Here is a 21,314-nt window from a genome sequence, read left to right as displayed (position 1 = left end):
ACCATCTGACCCCACAAGACAGAAACCTGTCTTTGGGGGGGGGGGAGTGTAACCATGGTACCATCTGACCCCACAAGACAGAAACCTGTCTTTGAGTGAAGATTTAAGGTGACAGGAAATATAAATAATATAAATAAATGCAGCTTGAATCTTTACTGAAGATCAGTATTTGAAACAGAGTTCATTCACTGTTGTAATAATGATTGAAATTATAACTTTAATATTGGCCATATTATATGTACATTACCAAAGGGAGATGACTTTAGTCTCATGAACAACATTAGCTAATTTTTATTTACTAGTTAATCTTAAATGACTGTTCAGTACAGAAGTGATGCCCAATAATCATGATTTCACAGTCCCTTGGTCTCAGCCTCAGATGCTTATCAAATCAAAGCTCATGTAGAAACAAACAAACAAATGAACAAAAGATTTTTCCTTCATTTCTGTCAAACAAAGCTGTATGAAACGTTTCCAGCTGTTAATGTCATGGTTGCTAGGCAACCTGGGCAGACGGAGGCTAGACCGTCCCATTTCACAAGCCTCGCACTTCCGGCCTTAGCGGTCTTTGCGTATGCGGCCCTGGTGGACCGTTAAGGCTGCGTACTTTAAGGCTGCAGACCCTGAATTGGGATACAGCCCTGGTTGGCGTTCTTGTCAGATATTGACAAATTACAGACTACATACCAGTTGACAGCGTGCAATAACCCGGCCGATTCATTCACCTTTACACCCTCTCTCAATCGACTCAACGGTGAGTTATTTGTTTGTTTTGTTTTGTCACAATTAATGAAAATACGGAGCCGCGGTCGCGCATTCTAAAACGCCGGTAAGCTAATGCTAGGCTAGTGACAGTAAGTGCAATTACTGGTTTGATTTATTGAATATTGTTGTTTTTGTTTATTTCACTATGGTCGAATGTTGAATTAACGTATCAAGAGTTGAGCGAGTGATTTTATTTTTGTAGTTTTGTCCGTTTTGGATGTTTTTTGTTACTTTTCTGATTAAATGTCAAAACGGCCTATGAGACTTTTGAATTGAGTTGAACTCCCTTTAGATTATTGAACTTGTTGCGCAACACCTGTGATTAAATGTGTTAATTGATTAATTTTGGATAATGTTTATTAGCTTTGATGGGACCCATGAGAATGTTTTTGTATAATAGTATTTTGAATGAAATTCATTATAAGATGACTATAATATGTTATGATTTGTTTGGTTATTGGTTTATTGATTGTTGTATAAAATATGGCATTATTTGACTTTGTTATTTATGGATTTATGGATTTTGTTTTATCATGGCAGTCGAACGCTGTTAAAATTTAATATTGAATTTTAACAGCCTGTTGGCTAAGAAGTAGTGTTGAAACCATATCCTGGGTAGGGTGAACGCAGTGGCGTGTCTAGAAAATCTTTTTTGGGGTGGCCAGGTAGGGGCACAGATTTGGAGAAGGGTGGCAGATGTAATTGGCAGATAATGTTAAACAAAAATTCTACCAACCGTTAACCATAATTCAATAATCCTATAAACCTAATAACTGGATGCGCTTTTAACTTTTATTAGAATGAGATTTTCACCACTACAGTGAAAAGTGTTTAGATACTGTGTTGATAAAGTACAAGAGATACAATCAGTGCTTTGTCAGTTTATTCAGCATTCAAGGACAAGTATTTTTACTGACATATAGTGCACATATGTTTTGGGCTAAAACATTTTTGAACATTAAACTAGAAACATTTTTAACATACAATTGGCAAATTAGCCAATGCAATGCAAAACTTATTTAAACTTATTAAAATATACTGAACTTTTAATAAGACTCTGTTACATGTTAAGAAGACAAGAAGTACAAAAACATTTGTGAACAGCAGCACTTTGAAAGAGAACATTTACTCAAGTACCTACTCTATGCTTCATTAAATATTATCAATGACTTAGAATAGGTAGATCCGCCTGTTACGGTGACGGGTGGCAAAACGTGTTACAAAGTCATCCAGGCTTAATGAGCTTGCCCTTTTCCTCTCAATACTCAAAACTCCAATATTGCTAAGCCTCTCATCAGTCATATTTGTTCGTAGATGATTTTTTCTAAGCTTTAGCACTGAAAAGCTACGTTCACAAGTAGCACTGCTGACAGGTAAAGCTAAAGCTATTCGACATAAATGAAAAAGCTGATGAAACACCTCTTTGTAAGGCTCTAGGAAGGTAGTAAACCCCAAAATACTGGAGAGTTCATTCCCACACCCTGCTCTCCTTTGAACAACCTTTCTAGCTTGATACAGCTCATGTTTGAGGTCTTCAATATCACAGTCATACAGACCAGCCAAGCTTACAACTATTTCCTCTGACAAAAAGCTCTTACTCTTGGGGTTTAGTGCCTGTATACCCCGCATAATATCACAATTGGTCTTGTTGAAGCGCTTCTCCATCTCTGCATGTACATGGTTAAGAATGGGGTAAAATACTTCCCTCTTAAACTTGTCCTTGTCATCCTCCTTACACCTGTGTTGCCCGATTGGAGAATCTACAAAATAACCCTTTAGCCTGAGGCTCTCTCTCTGCATCCTTCTCTTAACTGTCTCAGAGGCAACAGTACACTGTTCTGCAATATCCATTGCGTCTTGCCACAGCTCATCAAAACAGGATTCACTTCTATATTGGTCCAAGGTGTCTTGAAGTGCATGAATTAGGTCTACAGCCTTTGCTAGATCAAGAGATGGAGACTGAAGTACATCAGAAAGCAACTTAATTTCCCCTAGAATTTTTCTAAATGTGGATAAATTGCCAATAAATGTGAGGTCAATTTGTGCCAACAGACCCCGTGCCTCCACTGATCTGTCACCTGTCACCAAATAATCCCCAAACACCTAGTTGTGCACAAGTCTGTAAATGATTCTTTAAATCAGCTGTGTTGAAGTATGGAAACATCTGAAACCAGGAGGACCAGAACTGCACATCCCTACATTGAACATGGCACAAACTTTGGTAATATTGATGTATAAAGAACAACACTGGCTGATGATGAAATGCAGTCAGCTGGCATGGCGACACTGCCAGTATTAACCTGCAACCAAATCTGCAGCTCCACACAGCAATGTTACGACTTGGATTATATCTTATAACTAATAACTCTTATGCTAGCTCCCCCCAGTAGCCTACTGAAATATTCGGCGGTTGCAATAATTCTTTAAGTGTTATTTTTTCCTTGGTATTCTAATTTCACCGAAGTTTACTAAACTCAACAAACTTAATATTACTTACCAGGACATTTATTCTCCATATTCTTTCGCTGGAAAATAGCTTTCTGTGGTATGGGCTCAAAATGTGGTCATAAATATTTTGTACTTGTAAAAAAGATTTGTATGTGTAAAAAAGATTTGTGTGTGCGTAAAAAAGATTTGTGTGTGCGTAAAAAAGATTTGTATGTGTAAAAAGAATTTGTGTGTGCGTAAAAAAGATTTGTATGTGTAAAAAAGATTTGTGTGTGCGTAAAAAAGATTTGTATGTGTAAAAAAGATTTGTATGTGTAAAAAGAATTTGTGTGTGCGTAAAAAAGATTTGTGTGTGTGTAAAAAAGATTTGTATGTGTAAAAAAGATTTGTGTGTGCGTAAAAAAGATTTGTGTGTGTAAAAAAGATTTGTATGTGTAAAAAAGATTTGTGTGTGTAAAAAAGATTTGTGTGTGGACTTAGAAAAAAACCCCCTGCAAGTTACAAGTACGGATTTTTGACCCTATTTTTCTGATTGGTCAATGTCATGTCAATCACACATGTAACAATCCAATCAGAGAACAGATGGGTTAGGCTGTCAGAGGGGCGCTTTTTTGAACTGCAGGTCCTTGAAGGGTGATACCGTTTGAAGCTGGAGGATCGCTATATAAATATCCAATAGCAGCTAGGTCCCCTAACTTTCAGTAGCTGTTGAAAGGAAAAAGTTGTGGTATATCACTGGTTAGAAATAACATTATTACTTTACGATTAGTTTAACACAAAGTCAGGGCTGACCCAGGACCATTGCTGTGAGTCACAGTGCGCAGCATAAAAGTCCTTTCACATCGGATGCAGGATACGCTGCTAATGCTAACTGCTAACTAAAAGCAAAGGATCCAGAATTTGTTACGCTGGCTGCTGGGCTCTGTGGGTTTTTGCAGCTGCTCTACCTGTACTAGATGCACCTGCTCCTTGTCTTTTCTATCTCTGACTTTATGTCCTCTACAAGAGTTTTTTTTTTTTTTGCTAGTTCTTCAAATGCTCAATAAAAACATGTATGCTAATTCAAACCGAAGAAAGCTTTGTGATGAAGTGTCATTTCCAAAACACTACCCACCCCCACCCCGCGGTCCGCAGTGCTGTTGAAAAGGCTGTTGAAGTCCCTGTATTAAACACGTAGACCTGTGACACAAAAATCACCAAACTTGGACGACCACAGACTGTTTTCCTTCGTGGTGATGAAGGAAAACGCTGGGTTGGCATGTAAAAGGGCATTTATTCCCTTCAAAGACCTGCAGTTCAAAAAAAGCGCCCTTCTGACAGCCAAACCCATCTGTTCTCTGATTGGATTGTTACATTTGTGATTGACATGACATTGACCAATCAGATGAAAGGAAGAAAAATAGGGTCAAAATTCATACTTGTAACTTGCAGGGGGGTTTTTTGGCTAAGTCCACACACAAATTTTTTTTTATGCACGCACAAATCTTTTTTACACATACAAATTCTTTTTACGCACACAAATCTTTATTTTTTTTAAACACATACAAATCCTGATTTACAAGTACAAAATATTTATGACCACATTTTGAGCCCATAGGAAATGGGCTGCTTCACTCTTGTAATCCAGGTGCTGGCACAACATAACATTCAGAAATCAGAATTGTTTTGACTTAGTTTGTTATTGAAGGGTTTGGGATTTGATTGATCCAGCTTATATAATTGAGCATTATGTGGGCTAGTGTTTTGTTTTTGTTTTTTTTAAACTAATCAGAGCAAAATAAATATTTTATATTTGCAATGTGTCTCAAGTGTCCTACCCTTGAAATGAAAGACATGTCACAGATTGAGATTTTTATTTCTCTATATGTTCATATGCCATAAAAACAAAACAAGGATTCAGTTCTGCTGGACAGCACTACTCATGCTTCACTTTATAACAGACACAGAACCCTGATGTATACAGAAGTGTATAGATCAGGGTTGGGGAACCTTCAGGCCTCAAGGGCCAGTGTCCTGCAGGTTTTAGATGTCCTTGATCCAACACAGCTGATTTAAATGGCTAAATTACCTCCTCAACATGTCTTGAAGTTCTCCAGAGGTAATGAACTAATATTTGATTCGGGTTTGTTGAACCAGGGTGCTATCTAAAACCTGCAGGACATCGGCCCTTGAGGAATGCAGATCCTCATACACAAACGACTGCACCTCAAAACACCAGCCTATTTAAAAACGTGAGGTTTGCAGATGGCATGGTGATCATGAGACTTGTGAAGGTTGGTGATGAGTCTGCATACCAATGAGGGGTTAAACAGCTGAACATGCTCCTTCAGGTTTCAGGGATCCAGTCTGTTGCCACCTAATACAAAATTATCAAAGAGGCCCAGAAGAGGATGGACCTCCTGCACCAGCTCAGGAGCTATTGGTCCATTTCTACTCTGCAGTAATCCAGTCTGTTTACTGCATGACCATCAGTGTATTAATCAAACCAAAGAGGACGAGAACAGACTACAGTGGACAAGTCAGGTCTGCAAGAAACGATTTGTACAAACTCAGAATTAGGAAACACTCACACCCAGGATACAACCTCTTCCAGTTCCTCCCTTTGGTAGGTGCTACAGAACAGCTTTTCACAGGCCATTGCTTACATGTTGTCTCTACTAAAACGTCCACCACAGCTTTTACTGAAACAAACCATGCAGTAAATACTCTTTGGTTATACCTATATTACACATACTCAAATTGATTGATTGATAGGTAATTTATTTCAACATGTGAACAATATACAAGTACATTTAGAAAAGAAATGAGAAAAAAAATATACTATACAAATTCACATAACTCTCTCCCTCCATCTATATATAGAACCAGTTACCCACCACTATGAATAGGCTATACATGTTCATCTGTGGCACATTGCTACTGTCTGTTTCCATGTTCTCTTAGGTACATTGAAAGCAATAAAGAGCATGGAATTAAGAAAAAACTGAGCCCAGTTCCTTGTGTGTACATGCACATACTCTGACAAAGCTAATTTTGATAAGTTTTCATTTTTATTAAACACGAAAGCTAAATAAACGTCTAAAAACATTTAAAATAACTACAGATGTAATTTTCATTCAGCAATCTTACTGCTGTCTGCAGTGCAGACAGAACTTAGTAAAAACAATATTTCATTACTGTATACAGTTTTTACAGACAACAAAGACGGCTGAGCCTGTTAAAACTGGACATACGAGGAGTGCCCCCCTTCGTGGACTCTGCAGTACTCCTGTCCTGGCACGGCTCTCTTCTTACAGACTTTTCCTCTTTTTGTGAGGCCATTGCACAGCTGACGGCCTGACACTGAGCTGAAGGCAGAAAAACAGAAAGATGCCCTTTAACAATTCATATTTCCCCTTTACTCATTATAATGAGGTTATATTGGAGGGTAATTATTAATTCCACAGTTTCAAATAATGAGGTCAGTATACATTGAAACAACTCCTATAGGCCAAAAGCTCTTGGAGACTCTTACTTCTATTTCTGTATGATTTCAGTGAAAACTGGTATCAGTAACATAGCAATGAACTGGCAGCTAGAATCCCTAACATGACATGCTCATTTCAAATGTCAGGGTTACACACACACACACCCCCACCCACACACACACCCACACACCAAAGTACATTAAATCACAGTCCATATAAACAATTTAGCTCTTCAAACAGAAAAAAATAAATAAATAAAATATGTGCATGTAACTGGAGCTACTGACCTGTTGCTGACTAACGATGGAGTGGGTCTTGCACTTCGTGAATCATTCCCTAAATCAGACGAGTCAGTGACTGAATCAAAAACACCTTCCAGGTTACTCAGGGGTATATCGTAACAAAGAGCCTAAAACAGATTTCAATTAAACAATATTTGTCTTGCTTGCCACTAGTGATGCACTGAGAATACAGTTTTTGCATTTCTGAAAGCATTAACTCAGTTTGCTTACCGCTAAAGAAAGTGGCTTTGGTATAAACCTGGGAGTGGAGTGATTTGGTTTACCAATTACTGCCATAAGCCTCGACTCTGGCGTAAGCTTCCCCTGAGGTGGAGACACAGCTGATATGCCAAGTTCACCTGAACACAAACATGTTTGACAGCAAAACTGAGAAGCTGAATTTATAGAAAGAGCACTGCTCTTGAACAGGATTCACTGTAAAAAGGTTCAGCATGTGTTTCCCACCTGATAAAAAGCTGTCCGGATTCAATAGGTCGTCTTCCTCAATGATGTCATCTTTTTCATCTCTGAGCACAAAAGGATAGAAAATAGGTCCAATAGATGCAAAAGGAATCATTGTTAATTTGGTGTAGACAATAATACATGTTCTACTGCCTGAAGCTCTTACTGACCGTGTAGAGTTCAAAATTCATTTTTTACTCGAACAAATCATCAGTTACCAGTTTGAGCACTGACCAGTGAACTCAAGAGTTTCTGATTGAGTCGGATTAAATCATTAGCTAAGTTTAACATCTACAACATTGTGCTCATTTAATAAATTACTGTCTCTATATCAGGGGTCCCCAATCCCAGTCCATGAGGGCCGGTGTCCCTGCAGGTTTTAGATGTGTCCTTGATCCATCACAGCTGATTTAAATGGATAAATTACCTTCTCAACATGTCTTGAAGTTCTTGGTAATGAACTAATCATGTGATTCAGGTGTGTTGACCCAGGGTGAGATCTAAAACCTGCAGGGACACCAGCCCTCGTGGACTGGGATTGGGGACCCCTGCTCTATATTATAATTGATAGCTGCAACCAGTGTCCATCAGCAAGCAGACGTCACCCCTCTTCCATGTCCAGTTTCAAAACACCAAGATGGTGATGGCCTTAACATTCAGTGAAGTCCGTTAAATTGAACATTTTCAAAGACCAATACGCAAGTTGCAGTTCTAGTGTGCAACATACTCACTTCTGCGGTTCCACAATGGTGCACGAGCTGAGTAGCAGTGGACTGGTCAGCTTTTTCGTGATCTTGAAGCATGCCCACAGCTGATTCACAAACCAGTGACCTGCAGAAACAAAATTCACACTGTGACAAATGCTTCAGAAAACTGCAGCTAATGTATTTTCCTCATAAGTGACTTTATGTTTATACCCAGAGACAGAGTGAGCAGCAGCAGGCTGAGGCTGGTGAGATCCAGCGCTGGCTGCTGGTTGACTTCAGCAACTGCATTCAGAGGCACAGTTAGCAGCAGCATGGCTCGAGAGAAACCAGGACAGTGCAGGAATGTCAGCAGGACTGCACACAGTACAAAGTAGCCTGTGTGTGTGATGCACGTCCATATAGCTGTCAGACTTAAACCTGTTCAAGCAAAAAGCACAAGAAAAAGAATTCTTAAGTCATACAGAAACCTTTTTTTTTTTTTAGTCAAAGAGAATGTAAAGAATTAATTTCTAAATATGTCCTGCTGACAGTCAATTATCCAACTTCTCTGTAGCAGGAAAAGACCCTATAAAAAGGGAGTGTGCCCTATGGCTGCCGTGTCTCACCTGCCCATCCGAGGTAGCCCTGGATCATGTGAAGCCTGTCCTCTATGCGGCTCTGCATCTTATCGAGGTAGTGCAGCATGCCTCCCAGGGTGCTGTTCATGCGCTCCAACTTGTTCATCAGGTCAGTGTAGTACTGGGAGGTCTGATCCTGATACTGCAGAAACTCTATCATACTGTGGTCTACTCAGCCACATACAAAAAGATATGTAAGCACATTGCTTGGGGGGGATAGTTTTATAAACTACAAATGATTTCAGCCATTTACCAATTTTCTGATAGATGTCCTGAGCTTGGTGTCTTACATCTGCCAGGTCCTTGACAATTGCCTTGTGGCTGTCCTGCACCTCAGAGCCCTGGATTTGAAGATGCTCGCTCACATTCTCTAAAATAAAAAATAAAAAAAAAATAAAAAAAATAAGGTGGACAGAAAGAATAAAATCCATGCTACATGATGTGGCATCAGGTGTGTTTACAGAGTTTTCTTAAAGAGAATTGCAGTTCAATATTTTATCTTATTTAAAAGGGGAAAGTTAAAACTTCCAGAAGTCATTCAGCACATCGAACTGTATCAGGTCATTTTCGAGTACTTTGACAAACAGTTTCTTTTATCCATGGTCAGTAGTAAACCCATTTACAAACTGCTGCAATTTGACTGTTAGCACATGAAAAGAGCCTTTATGTCGGATTATTTGCAGTCGCGCCCAAAGTCAATTTTAACAGAATAGAATAAAAATACAGAAAAATGTAAAATTCTCACCCATTCTTTGTGTAATTCCCTGAATGAGCTGAGCTACCAACTCCTGTCCAGAGGCGATGAGAGCTTTTTCCTGACCCAGACGCTCCAGGTTGTCCCTCAGTGAACTCGTCATCTGCTCCTGGCCCTCGTGGAGCTTCCCCTGTTGAGCCTGCAGAACACTGTGGCCTTCAAGCAGCTTGTCCAGTGATGCTGCAGTCAGTTCTTTCAACTCTACCTGGCCCTCCTGTTTGAAAATGATCCATGAATCCAAGAAACCACTGATTTGCAAAATAAAAATTATTTTATTTATTTTTTTTAAACCCAGCCTTACCTTCAGGTCCTTCATTGCATCTAGCTGGCTGGTGGCTGTGGAGATGAGTGCATTGACTGTGTGCTCTGCTCTGCGCCGGAAAAGCTGCTGTCGAGTTGCATAACAAACGGAGCGCGCTCGGTTGCTCACTATGTGGTAAGCATTCCATGTATCTGAATCCATGTCTGCTGTGCACTCTTTGATGGTCTAACACATAAAATTGAGATTAGCACACAACATTATATATTTTTTCATTATATTTTTAAAGCCATTTCTGACAAGTACTACAAGATCGTATTTTTACCATCTCCTCTGTGCATAGGTACGTCTGGCGCCCCTCAATCTCTGCCTGGCAGTTAAACAGTTCCACTCCGAGCTTTGCGAGCTTTTCTTCTGAGAGGCTGTCACAGCTCGACTTTAGCCGAGCGATCACCTACAGGAGGAGACAAACCAGAGAAACATGATTCCTCTGTTTAAACAATGTATTGAAAACTGTGCCATGAGAATTTTATATGAAAGACACTTAATAACACTGTTGCCCAGCCTTCTCCAAACTCAAACCTAATATTGTTCAAAAACATTTTATTTGTCCGTTGGATTAAATACACATTTTCAAGGCCCACATACCCTGTAATGACAGCTGTCCAATGGGCTGAGCTCCATCTGCTTTGCCTCAGCTAAAAACTTCTCATCTGCAGTTGCCATCTCAAACTGAGCGTCTTTGGCAAGATGTGCTGGAGCCACTGCAGCTGGTTGAAGAGGCGCTGCTGCTCGAGGTGCCTCTGTCAGCCTCAGCCACTCAAACAGCCCGTTGACCGCGAGACACTGACAGGCCAGCAGGAGGTGCAGGTAGTGGATGAGGTGACCCATGTCTGGATCAGAACATGACAAGGTGCGCATGCAAATCATCAAACATGGGAAATACATTTCTCATAATCCCTGCAACCACACTATACTGCCAAAAGTAACTGCTCGTCTGCCTTCACATACATAAGAACTTCTCATCCTACTCTTAATCTAAAGAGTTTAATATGATGTCGGCCCACCCTTTGCAGCTTCAACTCTTCTGAGTTTAGGTGTGTTTATGGGTTGTTTTTTTTTTTTTGTTTTTTTTTAAATCACTTTTGGGAGGCAGTTACTCAGAGGTGAGCAGTGCTGTAGAGGGTCCTTATCCCATCAGTGTCTGTTCCTTTGTGCAAGGAGTAACAGGATAAACACTGCCACACTCTTATAAAAGGACCTCCAGCAGGACCCTGGTGTGAAGGTCTCTCACTAACAATCACAGACTTCATGAGGGTGACCCGAGGACCCAACGTCCTCTAGTGGGCACTGTGCTCACTGCCCACACCATGGAGCCTGACTGGCATTTGCCAGAGAATACCAGAATTAGCAGGCCCACCACTGATGTTCTCTGCTGCACAACATTGCCTGGCCTCATGTAGCGAGAGTATGAAGGTAGTTCCTGGAGGAGGACAGAGTTGATATTACTGACTGGCCCCCCCATGCTTTCCTTACCTTAATCCAGTAGAACACCTGTAGAACATTATGTTTCAACTAATTGAACACCAGCAGGTTGCATCTTAGACTGTCCGGATCTGGGAGGAGATTCCCTCAGGATACCATCACCATGCCCGGACCTTGTCAGGCATGCTTACAAGCACATTGGGCAGGGGGCAGGCAGGGGTCCATACAAATTACTAAGTACCATTATGACTAGCTGCAATTAAAATTTCCGCAAAGTGGACTAGCCTGCTGCATCATTTTTTTACTTTGATTTTCAATATGTCTTTGAATTCAGCCCTCTGTAAGGTGATCATTTTCATATCAGTGTAGATATGCAGCATGATTTTTTTTTAACCCTCAGATCTGATGTGTTGCTTTAATTTTCTTTTTTGTTGTTGAGCCGTGTACAAAAAGCAACAGAGCAAATCAGCCAACGCATCGAAACTATTGACCAGTGGAGAGAAGAACTAAAAATGTTTAACCAACTTAAATCCTGTGGATGTTAGGTGGTCGTATCGTAACACCCCTTGATAACGTGCCTAAACCACAGGGCAAAACCTGCTCAGGGACAGCTTTAGCAAAGAGCCCAAGGCAATGACCCGAGCACCAAACTGCCCAGAGCTCATTCCACTCAGGCATTTATGGAAATGTCCGGACTGGTCAGAGCTGTTCTGGTGGTGAGACCGTCAGCTACAAAACATTAGCCAGGAGGTTTCAACATTGTTGATGATCTGTGCATATTTAAACGAATATTGTGACGATGTTTAGCATTTAGCATTCTGTATATGACTATAAAGAGTTTCTGCTGCATTGGATGCATTAGACAATGTGGAAATAACAACTACCATTTATTTCTCTGATTGAATGAAGATCCTACCGAGGCTTGCCCAGGCATGCCCACTGCTGCAGCGCTCTGCTGAATACTTGCAGTAACATCATTTAATTAACAAATAATCACTTTTGCATGACTTAAACGGGACGGAAACGAAGCTAATTAGCTTACTGTAAAAATGTTAAGTTGTTTTCCCCGATTTTAAAATACTGCAGTCATTAAAAAATAACAAAAAATTAGCTATCATATTTTGCGAAATGTATGAACAGTTAAAATAAAAACGCCCTATTAAATGCATAAAATAGAATAATTTGTAAACAAATACCTGTTGTTCAAGGAGGTCCTTGACAAGGTAAAACACTCGCCCCCGTCCCCCTCACACAGCTGATTCAAATGACAGACACTAACTTTCTTCAACCCGTTTAAAGCTTCTCGTCACGACGAGGCCACAACCAATGGAATGGCAGACGTTCTTTAAAAAGGTGCGTTTCATTTATTTCACGGTTGAAACGTCCTGGACACGGCGGGAAAAAAACCCGGTATGCGCGGAATGTTTCGCAGAGGATGCTGAGCGGCGCCGCCCACCTGGAACAGCAGCGACAGTGAAGTAAAAACCAAACGAACCAACAGTGGAGCTAGAGTCAGCTGGTTGGCTCTGTGTATGCTCTGGGTGCATCCACGGTTTAAATTTAACTTCTGTTTGCGGTTGCCAAAACGCCGGATATCAGCAAATCTGAAACACAAATCAGGTGAATAAATGTCCTACCGCCAGCGTTACCCGGTTTTGTTCACGCTATCGTGTTTGTGTCACTCCGTGTTACTTTATAGTTGTCCAGTCAAAAAGAAACACGTGCATTGTGTTTCTAATCTAATCTCTCCTGGATTATTTTCAAGCTATTCCTATTCAGATGCATGAGCGGGGCTTTTTTTTTCATGTTTAGAGGGTTTAAAACGCAGAATTGTAATCCTTTTATTGATTCGGTTTTGAAGATTCCGTGCTAAATACTGCTTAAAGATTTTAAACTAGCAACATCACAACAGCTCATGCTACAGCAGGCATGCTAGCACCTATTAGCAACCTAGCCGTGTGAACGCTAGTTCGTGTGAGTTTTCATGAGACTGCATTGCTAAAACAATGGACGATTCTGGCATCAAGAAGCAGAACTGGGACGTGAAGGAAACGGAGTTGTTTCTGGAAATTCTCAAGGAGCTGGACATGAAGAAGTGCTTAGACGGAAGGAAAGTGAGGAATAACAAACTGTTCAAAGTGGCACACAGGAGAATGACAGCGGCTGGTTATCACAGATCCGTGGACCAATTAAAGTTTCGCTGGAAACTTCTCAAAAGCGCATACTACAAGTGCAAGCGAGAGCCCGACTCCCCGGCCCCAACTAAAATACAGGGCTGGTGGCGCTATGAAAAGACGATGGTCGCTATTATGGAGTCCAGACACCCTCTGGTGGGACCCGGGGTTAACTCTGACAGAAACGACGAGGTGACAGAAGAGTCAGATGGCGAAGCATCAGTACTACACTGGCCGCAGCCCTGCCCGGACAATACCACCCAGAACCTGGATTTAATTGTAGGGGTGATAACCGTGGAGGCGGTGTCGTATGTAATTTACGATGACGTAGGAGGGCCATTGTAGGTATTAAAATAACTGAAATATGGCGCCTGGGAAGACGGGGATTAATTCCTTGGAAATTCAAAATTTCGGAAAGTAAATGTGTCGAATATTCTAATTTAAAGATATAAACTTATACAACTTTCAAAAGGGAAGACGTTCAAATATTCTGGCAGTATAAAGCCCTAAATTTAGAAGGAGAGAACCGGGATACAGTAATGTGCAAAAGTCTTGAGTCACTTCTCATTCAGTTATTTTGCTAGGAAAATGTGAAATGGGTGTGATGAATTATTGAGAAATCAAAGCATGCATGAAAATACAGAATATAAGGCAAAAACAGTTTGTACAACTCTAACAAGCTTGAAAGTCAATATTTGCTTTGATTGCCTTTTGACTTCTTTGTCTTCAAGAATAGATCTCCAGGCGTCTTGAAGGAAATTTTTGCTGCTTTTTGCCTCAGTTAAGATGATCCCACACTGCTTCAGTAATGTTGAAGTTCTGGGGAGATCAGTCCATGGCTGATCACGCCCCATTGTCTTTTTTTTTTTTTTTTTTTATGTTCCATTGTCCAGTTATGCTTTTACTGCATTGGCCATGTGTCTGGGCTTTTGACCTGTTGAAAAATGATGCCGTTGCCAGTCAGGTTTTTTGATAGTATTGCATGGTGGATCAAAATCTGATGGTATTATGGCAGTTTTGGCAAGATCAAAAACGCCACTGGCTGAAATGCAGCCCTAAACCATGACAGAACCTCCACATGTTTTACCGATAGCTGTAGACACTAACTCTTGTACCTCTTTCCTGACCTCCTCTGGACATCATTTGAACCAAAAATTTCACATTTAGATTCATCAGTTCATAAGACCCGAGCGTCTGATTTTCAACCTAGTTCTTGTTTAATTTGCATACCTCAGCCTCCTGATTTCCCTTCCTTAACAATGGCAAACCGTCTTCCACAGAGACAATTTCTGATGAAACCGAAGAGCCCAAAGCATCACACATGCAGGGTGGAAGCAAAAGATAAAGTATTGATGGGTGACTCAAGATGTTTGCACATTACTGTAGATTCAAATATTAAAGTGTCAAATTTAAAATGGGAAGAAAAAGATTTACAAAAAATCAAAAACAGATGCACTCCAATATTGAACTTGAATGTTTGTTATGAAAAAATCAGACTACAACTAAATTTGCAAGAAAACACACCCTTTCTCTGGCTCCATAATTAAACTTAAAATGGCCCAAATATGCCATAATAGTCAGTAGATCATGCTACATGATGTCATAGTCTGCTTGTTTTTTAATACATCTGGATTACAGTATACACTGATATTAGGTGTAGCTCACTTTTTTAAATTTAAATACAGTATACCTGTCTGGCAATCAGTTCTATATTCATTAAGACTGTAATGTCAGAGTGACTCTCTCAGTTACTGAAATAAGGTGTTTCTAATATTCTGTCAGGTAAGTAACGGTCTCGAATCATTTTCCAAACAAAACATAGGAAAAGCTTTCAGTATCAACATAGTCAAATTTACATTTTTACATATTGGACAAAAATACACTGCTTCCTATTAAAGTGTTTCCATTACAAGGGTAATTCAGATTCCTGAATTAGTAGGTATGATGTTGTGTAGAAACATGTACAACACTAATAACAACACTATAATATCGATCAACAAAAACGCAACAATTTTAATTCTATATTAATCCAGGTGTACCCCAACAAACACTTAAATTATTGTCTCTGCAACATGTGTCCAAACACCACTGTTATTTTTTCCACTGCATCTTTAGTGGGGTTTATTCATATTTTCATGTGCGTTTCTATTGACTGTCTTTGTTTAATTGGGAGACTGGCAGTTGAGTGTGAGTCACGTGTTTCTAGGTTCAGTCAAACCAACAATATTCAGTTGCTCATTGACCACATACAGTGATACAGGCTGCAGTCCAAACACGAGAGAAATCGGATGTGCACACTGACTGGTTTCTGTACTTAAGCCTTTTTTTGTCCTGCAAACCCAGAACTGGGTAAAGGATGCCGTTTCATAATGACCTATGACAGGGAAACCAGGCTGTGGCAGCATTTTACTGGAGGAGGGAGGGGAATCTGATTACTGACCACCTGTCAACTAGGATTTATCATATATGTGTGAGTTTGTTTTGTTTTTTTGCTTTAACCTGATTTCTCATAGTAATCGGGTTTCTCATATGCATGGACACAAAGATCTGAACACAAATTGATTGTCTTTGGAGTGGTGACGTTTTTAGTGTTGATTCTTGTCTGGATTCATTCCCTGAGTTTATTTATTTTTGGTCTGTAAAATGTACACAGTTTAATATCTTCAAACAACAACGTGTGAAACCCTTGTTACAGTGGAAAATGCGTCATCATGGTGATTTTTAATCACTGGCATCATGTTATCTCGATGTTCCTGCTGTAACCTGCTGCCTGCTTTGGTTTCAGATCAAAATGGACCCTGAGATGGACTCTCAGCTTAAGATTGGCTTTATCGGTGCAGGGAACATGGCGTTTGGCATCGCCAAAGGCATCTTATCCGGTGAGTGTAGAGAGAACTGAAGAAGTGAGGAGGACTGGAATGAAGGACACATTAGTATTTAACAAATGTTCTCTTTGTAGGAAATGTCCTTCCTGCAAACGTCAAAGTTAGTGCACCATCCTCAAGGAATCTGGGACGCTTTCAGGTATTGTGGAGGTTTTTTTCCATCTTGTTTATTGTTCTATCATTTAAGTTCTCAGTGTGAATCATTTTGCATTGAAGTAAGCAGTTATGGTGAAGATCAGTTTACAGTTCAGTCTAAAACTAGTGAAGCAGCCAGTTATTTTTAAGCAGCGTAAGTATTTGTAACATTTTTACCTTTTCGTAGACATGGTCCCTATTCTGGGAATCAGGTTTACTAACAACTGAATTTTTTAACTCTGAGATGAGGAAAATTCTGGCTTTTCTGTTCCAGAAAGACGGTTAACTTAAACTTTGAGTCAGTCAATCGGTAAACTCTGTGAACTTCACCTGCTCTGAGTTTCTTTCTCTTCCCTCTTGCTGCACCTAAAACGACTGACTGACATCCACGTTCATTTCTTCATTCATAAAGTCACCATCAGAGGACATACTGGAGTAAATGAAACTGCAAAAGTTTGTTTTAAAAATGCTAAAATCCCAGTTAGATGATGTGGGGTTTTTGTAATTAACATGAGCACTTTTACGATCATTCATTCGTCTATATTTAGGGATGGAAATGGCGATTACATCATTGATCTATGACCTGGTCAGAATATAAAATCTGTGCTCCCCATCTTTCTAATGCTAATACTTTGTATAATAATGCAGGTGTCAGGCTGTCAGTTAGGTTCCTGTACTGCTAACATTTACTGTAGCAATCTGTTTCAATCAAACATATATAAAACTGATCAATGATCAATCATTTGTCCTTATTAAAAAAAAAATGTCTGCCACAGCTGGGATGTTGGGGATGATGTGACTGTGAACCTGACATGACTTTAAGGCAAAACTGCAGACAGTCTGTTTTCTAAGCAGTTCATGTTAAAATGTGGTCACAGGTTGAAATTCAGTCATTAAATGATGCCTCCATGTTTTGAAAGGTACAATGTCTGAAATTCAGAATCTGAACTCGATGTATTTTCTACTGAAAATCACCTTAAATGGTCTCATTGGGTCAGCCTGAACCAGATCCACATAAAGGTTTCTTGTCAAAGGTTATTTTAAGGATCATTAAAGCGCGTCCTGACCAGAGTCCATTTATCAGTCTCAGTGTTAATGAAGTCAGAGATCATTTTTTAAGTCAGTTCCTAGATTACGGCCATCGTCTTTCGGCTTGCATCAATAGATCAGTGCATCAAAGTTTAGTTTAGATTTTAAAAAGCAAGGAAGCGTTGGATTTCTCAAGCCCGGTGTGAAACCACTGGGTTTTATGAAGGGGTATTACAATTTTTCACAAGCCCCAAATGTTTGTTTGTTTTTTCTTTTCAGTTGTCACTAAAGCTGACATGGGAGGTCTTCTGGCTGTCACAGCTAATCATAAGTGTGGAAAGCTGACAAACAGAAAGTAAAGTCATATCTTAGCAACACTGTGACCAATAGAAATAAAAACCTTATTGCATCTGGCCACTACAGGGCACCGCAATAAACAATACTGCATTTTCTCTTAACCCCTTGTTATTTTTGTCACTTAAGTTAACTTTGTCTCTCTTCTGAGCATCAGCTCAGCCCTGGCCATGGTCTACCTGGGAGCTAAAGGAGACACTGCAGCTCAGATCGCTCAGGTCAGCTCACTGTCACTTGTTCCCTGCACCAGCTGTCAGTTGATCGGCGAGCATGATTGTGCAACTTCAAGCCCTCGTTACAGTTTAAAAGCAGTCAAATGTGGCTGTCTGTGTTTTTCTATACAGAAGAAATTATTTTATTTTGTTGTTTTGATTTGTCTTTATATATATATATATTATATATATATATATACATACATATATATATATATATATATATATATATATATATATATATATATGTATAAGAGGATGGAGACGAGGAACCATCATGGAAGGACAGGCCCCTGCACGGTATGTAGCACCGGCAGATAGAGGAGGTGGCTGATATCCAGAAATCCTACCAGTGGCTGGACAAAGCTGGACTGAAAGACAGCACAGAGGCACTAATCATGGCAGCACAAGAACAAGCTCTGAGCACAAGATCCATAGAGGCTGGGGTCTATCACACCAGGCAAGACCCCAGGTGCAGGCTGTGTAAAGATGCCCCAGAGACAATCCAGCACATAACAGCAGGGTGCAAGATGCTAGCAGGCAAGGCATACATGGAACGCCATAACCAAGTGGCCGGCATAGTGTACAGGAACATCTGTGCCGAGTATAACCTGGAAGTCCCGAGGTGAAAATGGGAGATGCCCCCAAGGGTGGTGGAGAATGACCGAGCTAAGATCCTGTGGGACTTCCAGATACAGACGGACAAAATGGTGGTGGCTAACCAACCGGACATAGTGGTGGTAGACAAACAGAAGAAGACGGCCGTAGTGATCGATGTAGCGGTTCCGAATGACAGCAATATCAGGAAGAAGGAACACGAGAAGCTGGAGAAATACCAAGGGCTCAGAGAAGAGCTCGAGAGGATGTGGAGGGTGAAGGTAACGGTGGTCCCCGTGGTAATCGGAGCACTAGGTGCGGTGACTCCCAAGCTAGGCGAGTGGCTCCAGCAGATCCCGGGAACAACATCGGAGATCTCTGTCCAGAAGAGCGCAGTCCTGGGAACAGCTAAGATACTGCGCAGGACCCTCAAGCTCCCAGGCCTCTGGTAGAGGACCCGAGCTTGAAGGATAAACCGCCCGCAGGGGCGTGCTGGGTGTTTTTATATATATATATATATATATATATATATAAAATCTGAAATTTTTTGCTACAAGCGTGCTGGCTGGCTGAATAGTAAACTAACTAATAAACTAATAATTCTTGTCCTCGGTAGATTTATAAATAAATAAATTTTGGGGTTTCATTTAACATCTTTGAAAAGCTTAATTTTCTATGTATCCAAAACACTGAACCCCAAGATGTTTCCAGTGGGACATCAGAAATTTGTGTCTACCATATGAGGATGGAATGTGTTATATAAATGGCATGAAAGTCCATAAAACGCACAAGCAGTATAGTTACTGAGAGCATGATGTTCAGTGAGACTGACAGTATGTTAAAGGTTATTATTAAACCTGATGCTGAAAGAATAAAGTTGTCCAGTTTCTACCTTTGGACCATAAATTGTTACATTAGGGTCGCTCAGGCTCAGTGTCACATCCTTTCAGTCTTTGTCTTCAATGCCACACAGGCCCTCTCATTCAGCTCAGGTGAAGGCGTCCATGCAGACTGCCAGAAACTGAACGCTGACATCAACTCACCATCTGCATCCTACATCCTGAAACTAGCCAACCGTCTTTATGGAGAAAACACTGCCCACTTCCTCCCAGTGAGTGTCCACATCAATGATTCTCTTCATAAAGTTCTTCATTACAAAGACTGGATTAATAAACAGATGTCTGCTCTCTGCAGGACTTCCTTGAAGCCACACAGAAGTACTACCAGGCAGACCTGAAGACTGTGGACTTCATCGGAGCTCCAGAGGCGTGCAGAGCCGAGATCAACAGCTGGGTCGAGCAGCAGACAGAAAGTGAGACTGTGCATCTTCCACAGCCTGAACAGCAGGGAATCATTTTAGCATCCTCTGTGTAATGAAATATTGTTGTGTTTCGGTATTTCCTTTCAGATAAGATAAAAGACCTTCTGAAGCCAGGAACAGTAAACGCAGATACCAGACTGGCTCTGGTCAATGCTGTCTACTTCAAGGGCAACTGGAAGAACCCGTTTAAAGAGCCAAACACCAAAGAGATGCCCTTTAAAATCAAACAGGTAGAAATTTAACTGAAGGTTACAAATTCTGGACACAAAGTCTGAATACAGGAAACTGTAAAATGTTTAATTTTGATCATTTAACAGACTGCTTCTGATTTCATGTATAAAATGAATTTAAATATGAGCAAAAGAAATATGACAAAATGTATTAACTGTGTTCCAGCTGGAGAAGGAGCTAACACAGGAGAGGCTGAATGAATGGACCGACAGGAAAAACATGGAAGTTGATTTAGAAGTTCTTGTTGACCTGCCAAAGTTCAAGCTGGAGGAAGACTACGAGCTGAATGAACCTCTGACTAAACTGGGTATGAAGGACGTGTTCTGTGCAGGAAGCGCTGACCTGTCTGGCATGAACGGTGAAGGGGGGCTCTTCCTGTCTACGGTGGCCCACAAGGTCTTTGTGGAGGTGAACGAGGAGGGCACACAGGCCGCTGCAGCCACAGGTGTTGTGTCCAGGAATCTTAGTTCTGGATGGACCAGATACTTCACAGCAGATCACCCCTTCCTCTTCTTCATCAGACACAACGAGACCAAATCCGTCCTGTTCTTTGGCAGATTCTCATCTCCTCAGTAGACAGAAGCAGCAGAGGAAGATGATGTTGCAATTCAAATAAATACATCTATGAAATAAAGTAAATGGAGTTTTGTGTTGTGATGTTTTGCTATTTATAAAACTGTATTTTTCTCTGGAACATTTTATTACTTAATCAGACACACGTGTCTCTTTTATTAAAAACAAAATGTTCTTTTACAAAATAGATGGTACTTGTATAAAATCACAAGTTCCACCAGCTTTAGAGAACATAGATACTGTGTCCTCCAGACTAAAGAGGAAACTCCAACTTATTATCAAGAGTCTGCAGCTCTGATGGTATGATGGTGCATCTATGAACTGGCAGTATGCTCTGGAAGGGCCCCAGCAATACTGAAAGGTATATATAGGGGTTAGAGCAACACATTTTTCAGGGAAGCCCTTGTTTGTTACAGTATACTAAACTGTAGCTATTACAACAGCAATGAAAAGTGAGCAGCTAGAATCCAAGATCGGATAAAAATCTAGTAGCTGCTCTCATCACTGTAGATGTGTCCGTCATAATAACGTTACAGACTATGCTAGGCTTTGGCCCAC

General features: G+C 40.5%; 2 protein-coding genes across 8 annotated transcripts; one reads left to right on the top strand and one right to left on the bottom strand.

The window, feature by feature from the left end:
* The first annotated feature begins 610 nt into the window (after positions 1 to 610).
* Positions 611 to 20,801, top strand: LOC101475236 (leukocyte elastase inhibitor-like). Of its 4 annotated transcripts, XM_076875511.1 has the most exons (8): positions 12,747 to 12,865; positions 15,763 to 15,889; positions 16,205 to 16,298; positions 16,379 to 16,443; positions 19,605 to 19,742; positions 19,826 to 19,943; positions 20,040 to 20,182; positions 20,349 to 20,801. In XM_076875511.1, exons 3-8 carry the CDS (start codon positions 16,211 to 16,213, stop codon positions 20,757 to 20,759), a joined length of 963 nt encoding a protein of 320 aa, XP_076731626.1. In that variant the 5' UTR covers positions 12,747 to 12,865; positions 15,763 to 15,889; positions 16,205 to 16,210; the 3' UTR covers positions 20,760 to 20,801. The 4 variants fall into 4 exon arrangements, with proteins under 4 accessions (XP_076731627.1, XP_024661339.2, XP_076731626.1 ...); XM_076875512.1 differs by lacking the exons at positions 12,747 to 12,865; positions 15,763 to 15,889 and adding an exon at positions 611 to 754; XM_024805571.2 differs by lacking the exon at positions 15,763 to 15,889 and having other exon boundaries at positions 12,711 to 12,865.
* Positions 5,957 to 12,596, bottom strand: LOC101483686 (protein brambleberry). Of its 4 annotated transcripts, none has more exons than XM_076875508.1 (13): positions 12,442 to 12,596; positions 10,409 to 10,653; positions 10,086 to 10,214; positions 9,803 to 9,988; positions 9,493 to 9,715; positions 9,001 to 9,117; positions 8,736 to 8,915; positions 8,341 to 8,547; positions 8,155 to 8,254; positions 7,427 to 7,488; positions 7,193 to 7,320; positions 6,968 to 7,089; positions 5,957 to 6,560 (listed from the first exon to the last, which is right to left on the bottom strand). In XM_076875508.1, the coding sequence occupies exons 2-13, from the start codon at positions 10,649 to 10,651 to the stop codon at positions 6,431 to 6,433; spliced, it is 1,827 nt and encodes a 608-aa protein (XP_076731623.1). In that variant the 5' UTR covers positions 10,652 to 10,653; positions 12,442 to 12,596; the 3' UTR covers positions 5,957 to 6,430. The 4 variants fall into 4 exon arrangements, with proteins under 4 accessions (XP_076731623.1, XP_024661461.2, XP_076731624.1 ...); XM_024805693.2 differs by having other exon boundaries at positions 6,399 to 6,560; positions 6,968 to 7,037; XM_076875509.1 differs by having other exon boundaries at positions 6,399 to 6,560; positions 6,968 to 7,016.
* Positions 20,802 to 21,314: the final 513 nt, after the last annotated feature.

The sequence above is a fragment of the Maylandia zebra genome, linkage group LG17 (genome assembly GCF_041146795.1).
Source record: "Maylandia zebra isolate NMK-2024a linkage group LG17, Mzebra_GT3a, whole genome shotgun sequence".
Classification (NCBI taxonomy): domain Eukaryota; kingdom Metazoa; phylum Chordata; class Actinopteri; order Cichliformes; family Cichlidae; genus Maylandia; species Maylandia zebra.
Note: the sequence above shows the minus strand (reverse complement) of the source record. Positions and strands in the feature narration are given on the sequence as shown.